Source organism: Lycium barbarum, chromosome 2, assembly GCF_019175385.1.
Source record: "Lycium barbarum isolate Lr01 chromosome 2, ASM1917538v2, whole genome shotgun sequence".
In the NCBI taxonomy this organism is placed as follows: Eukaryota; Viridiplantae; Streptophyta; class Magnoliopsida; order Solanales; family Solanaceae; genus Lycium; species Lycium barbarum.
In genome coordinates, this window is record NC_083338.1 from 96,135,141 (window position 1) to 96,150,477 (window position 15,337).

At 37.8% G+C, this 15,337-nt stretch overlaps 1 protein-coding gene across 1 annotated transcript; it reads right to left on the reverse strand.

Moving 5' to 3' along the window:
* Positions 1 to 998: 998 nt before the first annotated feature.
* LOC132626661 (uncharacterized) lies at positions 999 to 6,499 on the reverse strand. Its single transcript, XM_060341608.1, has 6 exons — positions 5,913 to 6,499; positions 4,409 to 4,620; positions 2,172 to 2,460; positions 1,995 to 2,080; positions 1,805 to 1,896; positions 999 to 1,696 (listed from the first exon to the last, which is right to left on the reverse strand). The coding sequence occupies exons 1-6, from the start codon at positions 6,150 to 6,152 to the stop codon at positions 1,434 to 1,436; spliced, it is 1,182 nt and encodes a 393-aa protein (XP_060197591.1). The 5' UTR covers positions 6,153 to 6,499; the 3' UTR covers positions 999 to 1,433.
* Between the last annotated feature and the right edge of the window lie 8,838 nt (positions 6,500 to 15,337).

Below are 15,337 nucleotides of genomic sequence, written 5' to 3' on the forward strand. Positions count from 1 at the left end.
AAATTCCAATATTATATCCAAAGATGTTAATACCACAAACCATGTAATCCTGCCATTGTAATTCGCAGAATTCACACTTGTTAAGGCAATACCAACTGCCATTTCTTCTCCACAAGTTCAAATTGTATGAATTTAGAGGAGATCAAGAGTGAAGATTAGTACTTGGAATTTCCCATGTTCATAGTTGATTAATATTTAGTCTGAGTTGTTTTAGTGGTACAAATGTTTTTTTTTTTTTTTCAATTGATTATGGGACATCAAAAAAATAACATATTATAGTGCAACATAAAAACGCATTAAAGAAATTGAGGGAAGGCAAACAGACTACATTAAATATTTCTTTAATAGATATATTTATGGCCCTTTGCTTCTTCAATTTGTTCAGGAAGTACAAAGCCATAGAATGTTATAGAGGAAGAGTATGAATGTATATTATCAGGTAAATTAAAGGAGGAAAAAATAGAGAATAGCCCAACAAAAAGGAGAGAAAAAAAATAGTGTTTCTTGGCCAAAGAGATGTGCAACATCACCTCTTCTTGTGAGTGTGGTACCAAAAAGAATGAATTTGGAAATATTTCATGGCAAGTATAAAATCCCAAGTTTTGAAAAGAACTTGCATCCATGAACTCCATGTCTATTCAAACTAGAGCACATAAATAGGAATTCATGGACTCCATATCTTGTTAAATTACAATTTACATCACATAAATTGGAATATAAATAGTAATAGATATTAAACTAATTACCTGTGTTAGACATGTAGGAAATTGAAGAATCTGTAAAATCTTTAACTAGTAATAGAATTATTTGGGATTGATCGACATTGAAACGAATTAGATCCCACAGCAGAATTGCATAGATCAGAGCATTTGTATAGCCGATCCGTTGAGATAGAGGAGTGGTTGATTGGGTGTGTTGAATTAGAATAGTCATCACATTGGAAAAAGTAGTTAATCTTTATCAAAACAGTTGGTGTTGAGTAGAAAACTCAGCCCGACTTTAAAAAACATAGCTATATACAAAGTCATATACTAGAGGTATTACAGACCATTCATTTATACACAACATACAGAAAATCAACCGAATTGTTTTAAAATCAATGTTAACTTAAGTGTAAGCTGAATTAGAGCTATCTTGACAAAGTGACTGTCACCGGAACATCATATCCAGGAACTCACTGTTGATTGAGGAAGCTCCAATGTATATAAGGTGCTATAGGAAACAGTAAAGATGCTTAACCTTCATTGTCACTCTTAACCCTACTGCAAACCTTATCACTCATGCATCTAACAGCAACTAATAAAAGTACAAAAGCTTGTATTGTGTAAGCAGAAGGCTACTTTCAAGTTTAGTTTTGCTATACCCAGTGACCAGCTTGTACAGCTGGACGAGCATCTCGGGATGTTATGCTTACAAGAAAAAAAAGACAAGCTTCACCTCCGATACGAATTATGTGACACGAAAAAGCTATAGTCAGGGTGATTAACTTGCAAAAGCCGGAGCCAATTGTCAGCAGCTCGTGACAGAGAGTTGACCTTCTGACATTCATTGACTCCATCGGGAAACCAAAAAGATACTTGGAATTTGTAAGAGGCCAGCCCAAAGGTTGGGAGAGGCAGCTTGGCGGACATACCAGCATCGACAATGCCTCTACTAGTAGTTGTGCCATGCTGTTGAGGCCAGTCAGCCCTAGGAACTGCAGAAATGTAAGGAATAGATAGTCAGCAACTTCAAGAACAATCAACTGGCTCGTTTTATCTGCAAATTGAACAGAAATAGAGAAGAAATAGGATGAAAGACGTACCACCAGAAGGTGTTGAGAGGGAATGGTATGTCAAAAAGCAAGCATCAAGATTTTGCAATGTTGGTCCTGTTGGAATCCTATATATGGGATACCTTCATAAAGGGAAAAGCCGGAAAAAACGATTCAGTATTAACAAGTGAGTTTACACGAGAAACTTTGTTCAGTGAAGGCTGAAAGGAGAAAATCTTACCAAGCCACAGAAATCCAACTTGCAGCAGTAAGGTCACAGCTCTTATACGTCTTCAGTTCTGGAAATTTAGATGCAAGGCCTGAAATCTGCAGTGTTATGGGCAAAAGAATGTAAATGCTATGACACAGGAATAAAATGTAAGACAGACAAACTTATGTTTGAAGATAAAATACTTGCCTTATCAGCTAAAGGTTCACGGCCATATGGTTGATTTCGCTCAAAATATTCAAATACAAGGAGACCAGGAGAGTTCCCCATCTCATTCTCATCACCTGAAGATTCTGCAAAAGGGTCCTTTTTTAAGGAGAGATGCTTCATTCCATCAATAGTTGATCCAATAATATTCTGTTGATTTCTACTTCCGTGAACTTTATTGGCTACCCTTGAATCTCCAGCTCCATATTCACTACTGTCATCACTACTTGTCTCCTTGAGAGAATCACCATCACTATCTTCACCTGGTCTCCTGGAAAAAATTAAAAGCCCGAGATTGTTATTTGAAAGAAAATGCAGCTTATCCACACCAGTTATCCACAAGTAAAGGCACCAATCAATGAAATGAACTCAGCTTTTAAGAAAACAGAGCAGTCTGTATGGTTCAATGATTAAACAAGATAGCTTTTACTTAAACCTACTTTTCACTTCGTAGGTAAGATGAACAACATAACTAAAACTTTAATAGCCTTGTGACATTTTGCTAGCTCCATTTCAACCAAGGAGTAAAATAAAGACTTCAAAGCAGTAAAGGCCTAGCAAATAATCAACAATAGAATTCAACTTTAAGGACAATACATGCACATCTTATACCACACCTTGCGCTTGTGCGAGGCAATATCAATAAGAGAAGATATCATAACCCTGTTAAAAATGTTCACTCGAATATTTTTAAGTTCACTCTTCTTGCAATATGTGAGCTCATAGTTTATATATGGAAAAACCTGAAGCGCTTCAATAGCTAAATCTATAATGATGAATATGCCTTCCATGATCAACCATAGAAAACCTATATCCTACAAAAAAATATAATACGGAAGAAGGTGCACACTTTAACTTCAATCGAGTGGCAGGAGCAGGCCCATGGGGTGCAGATATCCATTTCACATTAATCTTGGACTTCTCCATAATGAATAATATTCAAGCTTAGAAAATACAAAAGTAAATTAAAATAAGAATTTCACATTAACCAAACCCTAAGCTAACCAGAAGCTAGGCTAAAATCACCATCCTCAACACTGAAGTGAACATTTAAGAGGACAATTGTGATTCAGCCAGATGCAGGAACATCTACATAATGGAGAGTGCATCTTTGTGTTAAACATTACTCCCTCTGTTTCAAAATGTTTGCTTACTTTCCGTTTTAGTCCTAAGAAAGAATCCCTCTTTCCTTTTTTGGCAACTCATTAATTCCAACTTAACACATGGCATGTTTAAGACCACAAGATTAAAGGGCATTTTGGTACATTCTACATATCTTTATTTAATAACCACAAGATTCAAAAGTCTTCTCGTGCCAAGTCAAAACCAGACAAACATTTTGAAACGGAGGGAGTAATAAGAAATCAGACGCATTATTCTGAAAGCTCTTCAACACTTCCCTTCCTATCACCAAAAGGGTACGCACATGAATTCGTTCAAAGACCAATATGCATGAATAATTACTATTTTCATCCAGTGTTTTAAAAGGCGTTTTCGGGGCGAGCCCTGGGGCGGGGCGTACCAAAAATGCCCCGGGGCGATGGGTCGGGGCGAAAGTCTCCAAAGGCGTACACCCAGCAATTCGGGGCGTACGCCCAGGCGTTTGGGGCGAGTTTTTTTTGTTGGAGTGTGTTGGTGCGTAAGCCCAGAAAACTTCTTCAAACTAAAACGAAATTTGTTAAATAAGTCCTTAATATAATGCCCAAATTCTCAAAAGTCAACATGTAATTACTCAAATGTTTTAAAAAGGAACTGAAACATTACATTTAAAAATCAAGACCTTTTTTTATTGCTAGAATGTCTAATATATATTCTTTTCCAATTATTTATCTTGTCTTCTACTATCTCAAAAAAGTAACGAGCAGTCACTTGTACTTGTAAGTAGCATATAATAGATTGCTCTAATTAGTTTTTTTGTGGGGGTGGAGCATATATATATATATATATATATATATATATATATATATATATATATATATATCACTTATTTATAGTTTTCTTCAATTTTTTTACGCTATTTCACCTATTTAAAAGTATTTATTATAATTATATCATTTTATAAAATACTAAAAATTAAAACCCCATGGGGCTTACGCCCCGTGCCTCGGGGCTTACGTCTCACTGAGGCAGACGTAAAACGTCCCGCCTTACGCCCTCGCCTTTTAAAACACTGTTTTCATCATCTGCAAATAGGCAGAAAGTGTAAATAACAAGCTTACCTTTGCTTTATGGAGGGCCTCGAAGGGTCTATATAAAGCTGAATCCCAGACAAATAAGGCACATAATACTGGATAACGTAATCACTCTGATTTAAAACCAGTGGAACTCCTGCTCCATATGCACTCCATTCCCCAAAAGACTCCCAAAGGTCACCCAAGATGAAGTATGGATGGGGATCATTGTCAAGATTCCTCTTCCCTCTCATGATTGTCTGTACATATGTAAATGCACTGGATTAACTCGAGTATCAGGAGATCAAAAGATTCGAACTGATTTTTCACAAACTTCTTCTTTGTTGCATTATGAATAAGCTACTGAACAAATGAGGAGATTAGATCTTAATTAAACAATCAGTGGTCACATGTACAAGGAAAAGCCAGCTTAAGCTTAAAGAGTTCATCATCAAGGAGAAAATTACTGAGCCATTATTCACTTGTATGATATAGGGAAGAAACAAGCATAAAATTAGCAGAAATCAGGCTTTTCATAAGCACATTATACAACCAGGTTTTCCGTGCAAATGGGAGAAGAGAGTAGCATAGCATTGAAACATCTGATCCATGCAGATGGTTTGCACACGTGATACGATCGAGTATGTCAAAGCAGTCATATGCATGAGCACATGAAACTAAGTCAAATTGCATAACTTCCCTTTAGTTACCAATGGTAGATCCAGCTTCTGAGAATATTGTCTAGCCGGTAATAGCACAATTCAATGTTACAAATTCTCCCTATATATAGGAGAAGTAGATTACCGTTTACCGCGTTAAATAATACTGTTCTCCTCATTTAAATTCTTCACATATAAGGTAGTGCAAAAACTACAATATTTAGTTTAAGCTTAATCCTTGGACATTATCACAATACAAACTCTAGAAACATTCACAAACACCTAAAATGCAGCAATTTTTATGGCATAGTTTCATTTTCCCCCAACATCTATAATTTAATGCCCAGTAGGATAAGACGACAACAACAACAACATACCCAGTGTAATCCCACAAGTGGGTCTAGAGGGATGATAGGATGTACGCTGACCTTACCCGTACCTACCTTTGTGGGTAGAAAGGCTGTTTCCGAAAGACCCTCGGTTCAAAAGAAAAGAAAAGAAACGACAGGAAAATAAAAGAAAGGAATTTGATGATGATACAAAAATATGACAGCAAAATAACAAGATACAAAGCAAATGCGCAATAGATAGTAATACACATTGAAGAATAAAAAACTACACCATAATATAACTGATAAGGGTACGTGGCCCCTATCTCTCCCACCTAAGGTACGACACCACTCGGCTAACTACTAAACCACGACCTCAACACCTTCCTATATAGTAAGTTGGAGCTGTTGGCATGTCCTGTCTAATCGCGCCCCCCAGTTCTTCTTCGGCCTACTTCTACCCCTCTCTCTCTCACACCTCCCAGTAGGATAAGACAGAGAGAATAATTTGATGGCTAATAATTGGCAAGTGACCATTTGCTTAAACAAAAGAAACTAGTATACCTTGGGAAAAAATTGAGGTGGAACCTTAGGAGTAGTATGTTCCAAGAACCGGTCAAAATTGGTCAAATTCTCAATTGGAATTGAAGACGAAAACGACGTCGTTGAGGAAGCTCCATCATCAGACTCGGGTCGACTTTCCGGTTCAATTCGTGACTTATTAGCTTTCATTTTTTGCTGCTTTCTCATCGGTGGTGGGCTATAAAACCGATCATCTCCAAGCCGTCTTCGATTTCCAGCCATTTTTTTCTTCTTCCTCTTTTTTGCAAAAATAGCCACAAAAGAAAATGGATCCCTAAAGATCCTAAAAGTCAAACAAGTGGGTGCAACAGCAGTCTTTACTATACTGGACTACTATGGTTTCTATGATTGTCGCCCTCGTGTAATTTTTTAAAAATGTTAGGAAAATTGGATAAAAGTTTAGGGGTTTTAAAGGAAAAGGGGGTTTAAGGGAGATTTAGAGTGGATAGAAGAATTAGGGTTTATTGGAAGATAAGAGAGGGATTGGTGGGTTTGTTAATGGTGGGAGGGGAGAAGAAAGACGCCAAGAGTCGACGCAGAAAAAAAAAAAAAAAAGTTGAAAAGGAAGGTATACCTTTAGTCCATGGACCCTGTTCCAGACAATTCAAGATAAAAGATCATAATTTACACTAATTGTCATTATTATTTTATTTTATTATTAATAATAATAAATGTTACTACTAATTTGCATTTATGAGGGATAAATTGATTCTCTAATGAGAAAATTTTCTTGTCTACTTAATTAATTTTAGTAGTGCAGTTGGTTGACTATCTCAATTTTCACATTGTTAATGAGGGTTTGATTTCCCACCTTGTAATTCTCTTCCCAATTCGCCTTCCATGTCCCCAATTTTGAAAGAAAATAAATTGAATAGAAGAATTGACCTTTTTCATATCTTTTAAGTGTAAACATAAAGATTTATATGTACTAGTCGAGCACTTTCTCCAATGTGCGCAAACAGAGATGCCACTTTCAATGATGGACACCGGTCCTTGTGTTAAAGTAGCATCGAGTTTCTCTTGGAAACCAGATCAACGAACCGGAGGGAGCAAACCAACACAGCGGATATGGAATTCTATTTCAACTTTCAGTTTCACCTCACGACTCGGGATACGTGCAAGGAGAGCTAGGGAAGGGGCAGATTCCGCAGCTGCCACCGTTGGAACCAATGAAGCAAATGATTGACCCATCATATCATAAAAATGAAAATCTCTTCCAAAAAGACAATAAAACTTAAAATAAGTTTGTAAAGGACTACAAAATCAATTCTCCCCGATTAGAATATGCTTGGAGGTAACAATTGTATTTTAAATTTTTTTTTGCTATGACCACTTACAAATTGAATAGAAGAATATGATCTTTTTAGATATCTTATGTGTAAAAATGATGAAGAGGACGTAAACTAAAAATAAATTTGTAAAGGGATTAGGAAGTTTAAATCATTGCTTAGTGCTAGGTTTACATATTTGACACCTATACTCGTATCTAACACAACATTGTATCCCTTGCTTTGTTGAGGCCTCAATCTTCATGTCAAAGTAGTAGTTGGAAAAATTATCTTAGGTCTTTAATCTTTACTATATCATCTATAGGAAGATGGAACTTTAAATATTCCCTGAACACTCGTCCATTGATATAAATTTCGCTACCTGCTTGGTTCTTGATAGGGTCTCAGACGAAATATCCTGAGATATTTAGGGTACTACTACATAATTGTGGCATGAAACTTGATACGAAAATCAAATTTTGCCATTCTTTATTAACGTCCTTGCAAATGTCCAATGTTATCAACGATGTTCGAGTTAGTATCTCAAAAATTATCTCAAAGGAATTAGCGGAAAAGGAGGAGAAGCCATTGTATGCATGGAATTGTGGACGAGCAAGTCTCGATGGTGATGGACGTACGACGTCTAAAGTCTAATTCAGCAATTAATATATGAATAACTTGTCTCTTGTCCAGCTACCAAACAACCCCTTAGGTAATTAACAATAGGGTAATTTTTATACGGACAATAAATTAATCCTTTATACGGACAGTAAATTAATCCTTTTTTCATAGTAAGGGGGCAAATTGTTGACCTTTTTCCTTATTAGATATAACTTACATTTCTTTTGGTTGTTGTAGTCTTCATAGGTCCCTTCTAGGACAGCAATAGAATGGTAATCTTCATACTGATCTCAACACACATTTACCATTGACTAAATAACATGGAATAATTGTGTTGTTTTTTTCTCTATTGTTCTCCATCCAAAGAGTATTTTGATTCAAGTCGAGAACATAAAGGAAAAATTAATGTTTATGAAATCTCTTACCGTCTCTCTAACTTCTAATGTAAAGCTTAGGTTAAAAATTAAATAAAAATAAGTTGTATGCCTAGCTTCTCTTAAGGGATTAATGTATGTGAAAATCATCTATTACCACGTAAAATATTCAAATTGTGAATTGTGAAGCTTAAGCTATATTAACAATCGTTTGTATCATGGGCGAACAATATCTAATTGTGACCCAAAGTCCACTATCATGAAACTTGGCAAAGAAAACCCCATCAGGGTCTTCGAATCATCATTCATTATTATCTATCGTCTTATTGAGCCATCGATAAAAAACTGCGTGACAATCACGATGAAATATTGTATTTCTGCTCCAGTCAAGCGAGTAGGGGTTGCTTGCTACTACCTAATTTCCGACAGTTTAAACTTGGCACACGTGAAAAACCAAATTGATAAGAACATGAGATGAGCTCCGTGTATTCCCGCTAATAGCCACCTCTTCCTCGCAATTACTCGATATTGTGGTGGTGATTCAACACTTCTAAATCTACAATACAATGTTTTTAACTTGACATGTAACGTATTAGTGAGGTCCTTTATTGATTGTTATGTACTAATGAACTTTCAGGAAATGAAAGCTGATTACTGCGAACAACTAATCCATCTCCTAGTGATATCACGGATCAAGAAGATGAAGCATTGTTATCTTTGTTCTCAATGTTCACTCCAATATACTCATGTTATTTCCATGTTCATAGAGCAAGACAACTATGTTTACTAATTGTGCGTCCTATTTTGTAAGCAATAGTGTCTGGTTGAGGTTTACCATGGCAAAAGTTGAACAAGCTTCTCCTTCACTTGAACGTTTGTTGCATGTAGTATTTGGTTGAGGCTTGAGGTCCAGTATTTGTTATATCTTCTTCTTCCCTTTTTTACTCGAAGCATAAGCAAAAGAGTGAATTTTTGCAGTTTGAGTTCTGATTTTTGCTGCTCAAGGTTTATTCCAGTCAATTTTATCTGTTTTCTCCTTTACGAATTTGATGAAGTTTGCTGATTCGACAAGTTTTAAGTTTTACATGTGAGTTTAAGAGCTTTATGCTCATTGAGATTTTCATCTTTGATTGTAGGCTTTTACCCAGAACTTTGCTTGATGATTTATGAGTTTGTTATTAGTCAAAAATTTCTGTTTAATTGGAAAAGGTATTCGATTTACTTTTGTTTTGGTTTTTTTCTTTTTAATATTTTTATTTTCGGTTCTTTCTTCCAATAGAATTTCTTTTTACGATCGACAAATCCGTCTCTACGGCTAAGCCTTAGGATCAAACTCAGCCTTCGAAACTCGAGGATAAGGAATCCATACATCTACCCTTCTCTATTTAACTACAAGGATTAGGGCCAACCTTTAGACCATCACAAACTTTGAAACTCGGGGATAATGAGTCCGTCCCTCTACCTTTCTCCGCTTAAATGTCAGGTTTAGTGGCCAACCTTTAGACCAACGCAATCTTTAAAACTCGGGGATTAATTAGTCTGCGTCTCTCTAGTCTCTACCCTTTTTCACTTAAATAGCAGGCTTAAGGGTCAACCATTAGAGCAACCGCAACATTGAAACTCGGTAGAATGAGTCCATCCCTTTACCTATCTCCACTTAAATGCCAGGTTTAGGGCCCAACCTTTAGACACTCGGCGATAATGAGCTTGTAGCTCTGCCTTTCTTCCCTTAAGTAGCAAGCTTAAGGGCCAACCTTTCCACCAACCGCAACATCGAAACTTGGGGACAATGAGCTCGTCCCTCGAACCTTCTCCACTTAAATATCGGGTTTAGTTCGCATATCGCACAGATCAAATAGAATTCATTTTTGTATCAAATTCAGGTTCATAAGTCCAGTTAGTGTAGGATTTGCTTCTGTTAGCGGAAACGTAAAAGAAAGAACACAAGATTTAACGTGTTTCAGATCAAAATGATCCTACGACCACCAGAGAACAGTTGCCTTTTATTATCAACAAAGGAAGGGGAGATTTCCCAATTACACTTAAGAGAATTGTTCTCTCAACTCTCTACTCACTACAAAGGATTGTGTGAATTTTGGGATGATGAACAAAGAAGAATTGCCTCTCATTTTATAGGCATAAAATGACTTGGGCTCCAAGTGTGCTACATGGCATTTCAACTCTCCTCCACATCTTTGGCTCCAAGCAATGCATCCTTTGGCTCCAAGCAAGCATTTCAATTCTCCTCCACATCTTTGGCTCCAAGCAATGCATCCTTTGGCTCCAAGTAAATCATCCTTTCGCTCCAAGTAATAGAAATCATCCAACTAAAATTGTCACATGGATTTTCTATCACAAGACAAAAAACCAACTCTTTCAATCTCCACCTTGGTTTGCATCACGAGCAAGCGTATGAACAACTCCAGCCAAAACTTCTAAGCTTACTGGGCAACCCCGTTGTAAGAAACAAGAAGAATCAAACCATTGTTGAACATACCACCTCCACCTAACAACTGTTCTCTCGGAGTTACATCAGTTGATGCGTACTCCCGCTAAGTCCTTGCAGTGTGCAAACTTAACGAGCGGGACTATCTTGGTCAACATGTCTGCAGCGTTATCGTCTATGATAACCTTCACAACCTTGATAGTTCCCTCTTCAAAAACATCTCGAATAAAATGAAATCTGACATCAATGTGTTTAGTGCGCTCATGAATCTCTGATTTTTGATCAGATGAATAGCACTCTGACCATCACATCTAAGGGTTGATTCTTGCTAAACCAAACTCAATTCCGCCACCAAACCTTTCAACCAGATAGCTTCTTTCACCGCCTCCGCTGCTGCCATGTATTCTGCTTCTGTCGTAGACAAAGCGACAATTGACTGCAGAGTTGATTTCCAACTAACGACACTGCCAACAAGAGTAAAGATGTATCCAGTTGTGGACCTCCTTCTGTCAAGATCCCCTGCATAGTCACAATCCACATAACCGAGAATTGAAATACCTCCACCACTTTTTTGAAAGGTTAGACCAACATCAGAAGCTCCCTTAAGATATCTCAATATCCACTTGACAGCTTCCCAATGCCTCTTTGTTACACCTTGGAAATTTCATGTCGTCATGTAGTGAATGAACCAATGCGAGCTTAAGGGTAACAGAAAGTTCTTAAGACTATAAGACGGATATTTAGTGGTCTTAGAATGCGTACGTTAAGATCTTGAAGTTATAGGAATTGATGAAATAAGGATTGATAAGGACAAGTGGAATATAAGTGAGGTTTAGGAAAGGTTTCGTAAATTATTTCATTAAGGATTGTTTGGTAAGGCCTTGAGGACGAATTATAGGGATGCTTAGATCATTGATGAAGTACTAAACAAGTGTTAAGAAGGTTGTATAAGGATTGGAGATCAAACGAAACGACGAGGACAACTTCGGAAAAACTGTGAGTTACACGACCATATTATACGGACCGTGGAATTTTATACGGACCGTATAATGGTCCGTATAACCCAACAGCAACAATGTTTTCCATGGTGGTGAATCACGGACACTAATACGGACCGTATAATGTTATGCGGACTGTATAAGTGGTCCGTGTAAGTCCCGACGGGCTTAGTATTTCCAAGTATTTAATTGTGATCCCACCTCATTATATTCATTCTCCTCACTTCTTCACTTCTCTCCAAGCTTCTAGAATATTCCATGCACTTCATTTTCAAGAATACAAGGGAAATCAAAGGTTCACACCATAAATTCAAGTGAATCAAGTGCAAGGAAGCTCCTTGGGGTTGCTAGAGTCAAGAAATCCCTTGGAAGTGGAAGCTAGGGTTTTCTTCAAGTGAAGTATTGCCAACCAAAACCCATTCCTACGCATTCAAAGGTAAGTTTCATGGTATTTTCATATTGTTTAAGGTATTTGGAAGTTGAAACACTTGGATTGTAGAAGAATATAGAAAAATGGGTCATGAATGTGGGAATAGTGTCATTTTGAGTGATAGCTTGAATTGAGTCATGATTCTTGATGTGTTGTGATATGGTGATGTTATAAATGATATTAAGGACGTGGGATAAGCATTATATGTGAGAAAACGTACTAGTATACTATAACCACAATTATGGAGAAATTGAAGTGAAATTGTGAAATGCGGATAATGTAGATGAATGATGATTTTTGGGTATAATATTGTGAATGTTGTGATGGATGTTAGGAGTTGATATGTAAAATGAGGAAAGTTGTATAAAGGAAATGCTGCCCAATTTTCTCTAGCATTAGTAAGAACGTTTATATAATCAAGTAGCTAATGTCGAAGCGAATTCCTTTGAAGGTAGAGATGTGAGCGTTGAAGGAGAACGATCAAGCGATAGAGTAGCAAAGCGAAGAGGTATGTAAGGCTAGTCTCTTCTTTCTAAGGCATGATTCTTATGACATGATATTCCCTATTTCTTCATGACTTTCTTACATCCCAAAAATTATGAGTCAATCTTAGTAGAGAGCTATATACGCATATGATAAAGAAAAGAGATACGATATGAGCATGATAATGATAATGATGAAAATAAGTATGAAGAATCCTAGAGTAACATACGATGTCCATGAGGCTAATGATCTTAAGTATGGTTCCATTGATGTTTTTCCTTGTGTACACTCACCTTAAAATGTTAGTCCCTTCAAGGTGAGATATGATGAATATGATCACTCCATAATGTAATCGGGGGTCACGACCTTATGTCACCCCGGCATAGCCAAAGATGCCTTCTAGTTCTAATGTATGTTTTAATGGTAAAATGTATAATAATGCTAAGCTATGATAAGGTTACGATAAGCTTATGATAAGATTATGATATGCCTATGAGATGTGTAATAATGATGAGTTTATGTTGATTATATGACGATACGATTCCACCGTGCCTAGTTGGCCGGACATGTCACCGCTAATGCGGGCTGCTTGTGATTCCACCGTGCCTATTTGGCCGGACATGTCACCGCTACGGCGGGCTGCTTACGATTCCACCGTACCTAGTTAGCCAGACATGTCACCGCTATGGCGGGCTGCTTACGATTTCCACCGCACCTAAAAGGCCGGACACGATCACCACTAATGGGCGGCATATGATGGTTACCCGGACGCGGGTTAACGATGATGATTTATACGATACGATGATGTACGCGCTATAATGATGCATGTACTACGATTATGTATATGATATATGTATGAAATGTATCCACCCTTAAAGGTTACGCAGGTTGTATCTTCATCTTATGACTTATGATTTCTCTATTATGTTCATTTCATTCATGTCTTACATACTCAGTACGATATTCGTACTGACGTCCGTTTTCTTTGGACGCTGTGTTCATGCCCACAGGTAGACAGGGAGACGGTGCAGACCCATAGGAGCCACCAGCAGATTTACAGGAGCACTCCATTATTCCGGAGGTGCTATTTGGTTGATTCTTTTGTGTATACATACATATATATATATATATATATATATATATATATATATATATATATATATATATATATATATATATATATATATATGTATGTATGTATGTATTTTGGGCACTACGGGGTCTTGTCCCGTCCATATGTCTAGTACTCTAGTAGAGGCTCGTAGATACGCATGTGTGGGTAGTATGGTCTCACGGTGATAGTATTGTATCTATATTATTATTTTGATAGCCGAAGGGCTTATGTATATAAAAGTAATTATGTTTCCAAATGAAGAATGATTTTTCTATGATTTGAGTATAAATTAATGAATGTACGCTTAATGAGTATGATAAGTAATAGAATGAGTGGTGCTCGGTGGTTAGCCCCGGGTACCCATCATGGCCCCTAGTCGGGTCGTGACAAAAGTGGTATCAGAGCAGTTCAGTCCTAGGAAGTGTCTATGAGCCGTGTCTAGTAGAGTCTTGTTTATGGTGTGTTGCGCGCCACACTAAACAGGAGGCTACAGGGCATTTAGGAAAAATGACCATCTTTCATATTAAGAGATCGTGCGATAGAGCTGTATTATAAGATTATCCCCTCCCTAATTGTGCATTATAATTTCAGCAAAGCTGATGAAAGGAAAAGCTACGGCAGCCCAGAAGGGCAAGATAGTGGTTGAAGAAGGGCTTGAACGGGAGCCATCTATGGATATGGAGGAGAGCGAACCCCAGAATAAAGCCCTATCTCGATTTTCCCATACTTCGCCCACTTTAGAGGATCAAAGGGGGGCCTTAACTTTAGCTCCAGCACCCCTCGTCCCTCCACCAGATGCCTCGGGCCAAGAGATGAGACAGGTCATTCTTCTACTGACTCAATTGGTAGCTGCTCAAGCTCAGCGGCAGGATGTGGGCCACGATAACAGGAGTTGGAGAAAGAGAGTTAGTTCTTCAAGGTTTGATCATGAGTTTCGGGGTGCTCCGAGGCAGCAATTCTCTAGGCACTCAGTTCGTTCAACACGTAGTGCTCCTCCACAGTTTCCTAGACCCAGGTTTGATGGATCTACTTATTCTAGGTCACCCCAGAGTCTCAGAGTTTCCAGTTCTCAGATTTGGGGTGGTTTTAGTCAGACGAGATCCTCGGTACCACGATGTACTCAGTGTTCTAGGTTACATTGAGGGCTGTACCGCTTGGGCTCGGATGTTTGTTATGCCTGTGCTCGACCAGGCCATCTAAAGCGCGATTGCCCATCGATACGTGGTAAAGGTAAGGTTCGAACGACATGAGTGGTAGCTGGCTCTTCATCATCTGTACGCCCTCCAAGGCCAAGGCCACAGATGTTAGTAGGCGGTGATAGAGACCGAAGAGGAATGCCCAGTCCAAGTGGATCCCAGCATCATATCCATGTGTTAGCTGAGTGACAGAATCTTGAGTCTTTCCCCGATATTGTCTCAGGTATATTGCTAGTATCCTCTTACGATATGTGTGCATCGATTTATTCAGATCCCATGCTGTCATGTATCACTTCCGTTGTGATGATTGCGTTGAGGTAAAACTGAGCCAATCCGACAATTTGAGATGACTATATTTGTTGGTGACCTAGTGATAGCCAGAATCGTGATTTACGAGTAAGTTGATTGACAGTGAGTGAATATAAATAATATGTGTACGTATATATATATATATATATATATATATTGGAATTCTAG

What these genes read in the sequence shown, in the direction of transcription:
- LOC132626661 (XM_060341608.1), bottom strand. Translation starts at nt 6,152, where the DNA reads ATGGCTGGAAATCGAAGACGGCTTGGAGATGATCGGTTTTATAGCCCA. An exon ending in AGGCCCTCCATAAAGCAAAG is followed by an intron (nt 2,461 to 4,408) that starts GTAAGCTTGTTA and finishes AATTTTTTCCAG; the next exon opens with GAGACCAGGTGAAGATAGTG. An exon ending in CCTCTCAACACCTTCTGGTG is followed by an intron (nt 1,697 to 1,804) that starts GTACGTCTTTCA and finishes ACATTTCTGCAG; the next exon opens with TTCCTAGGGCTGACTGGCCT.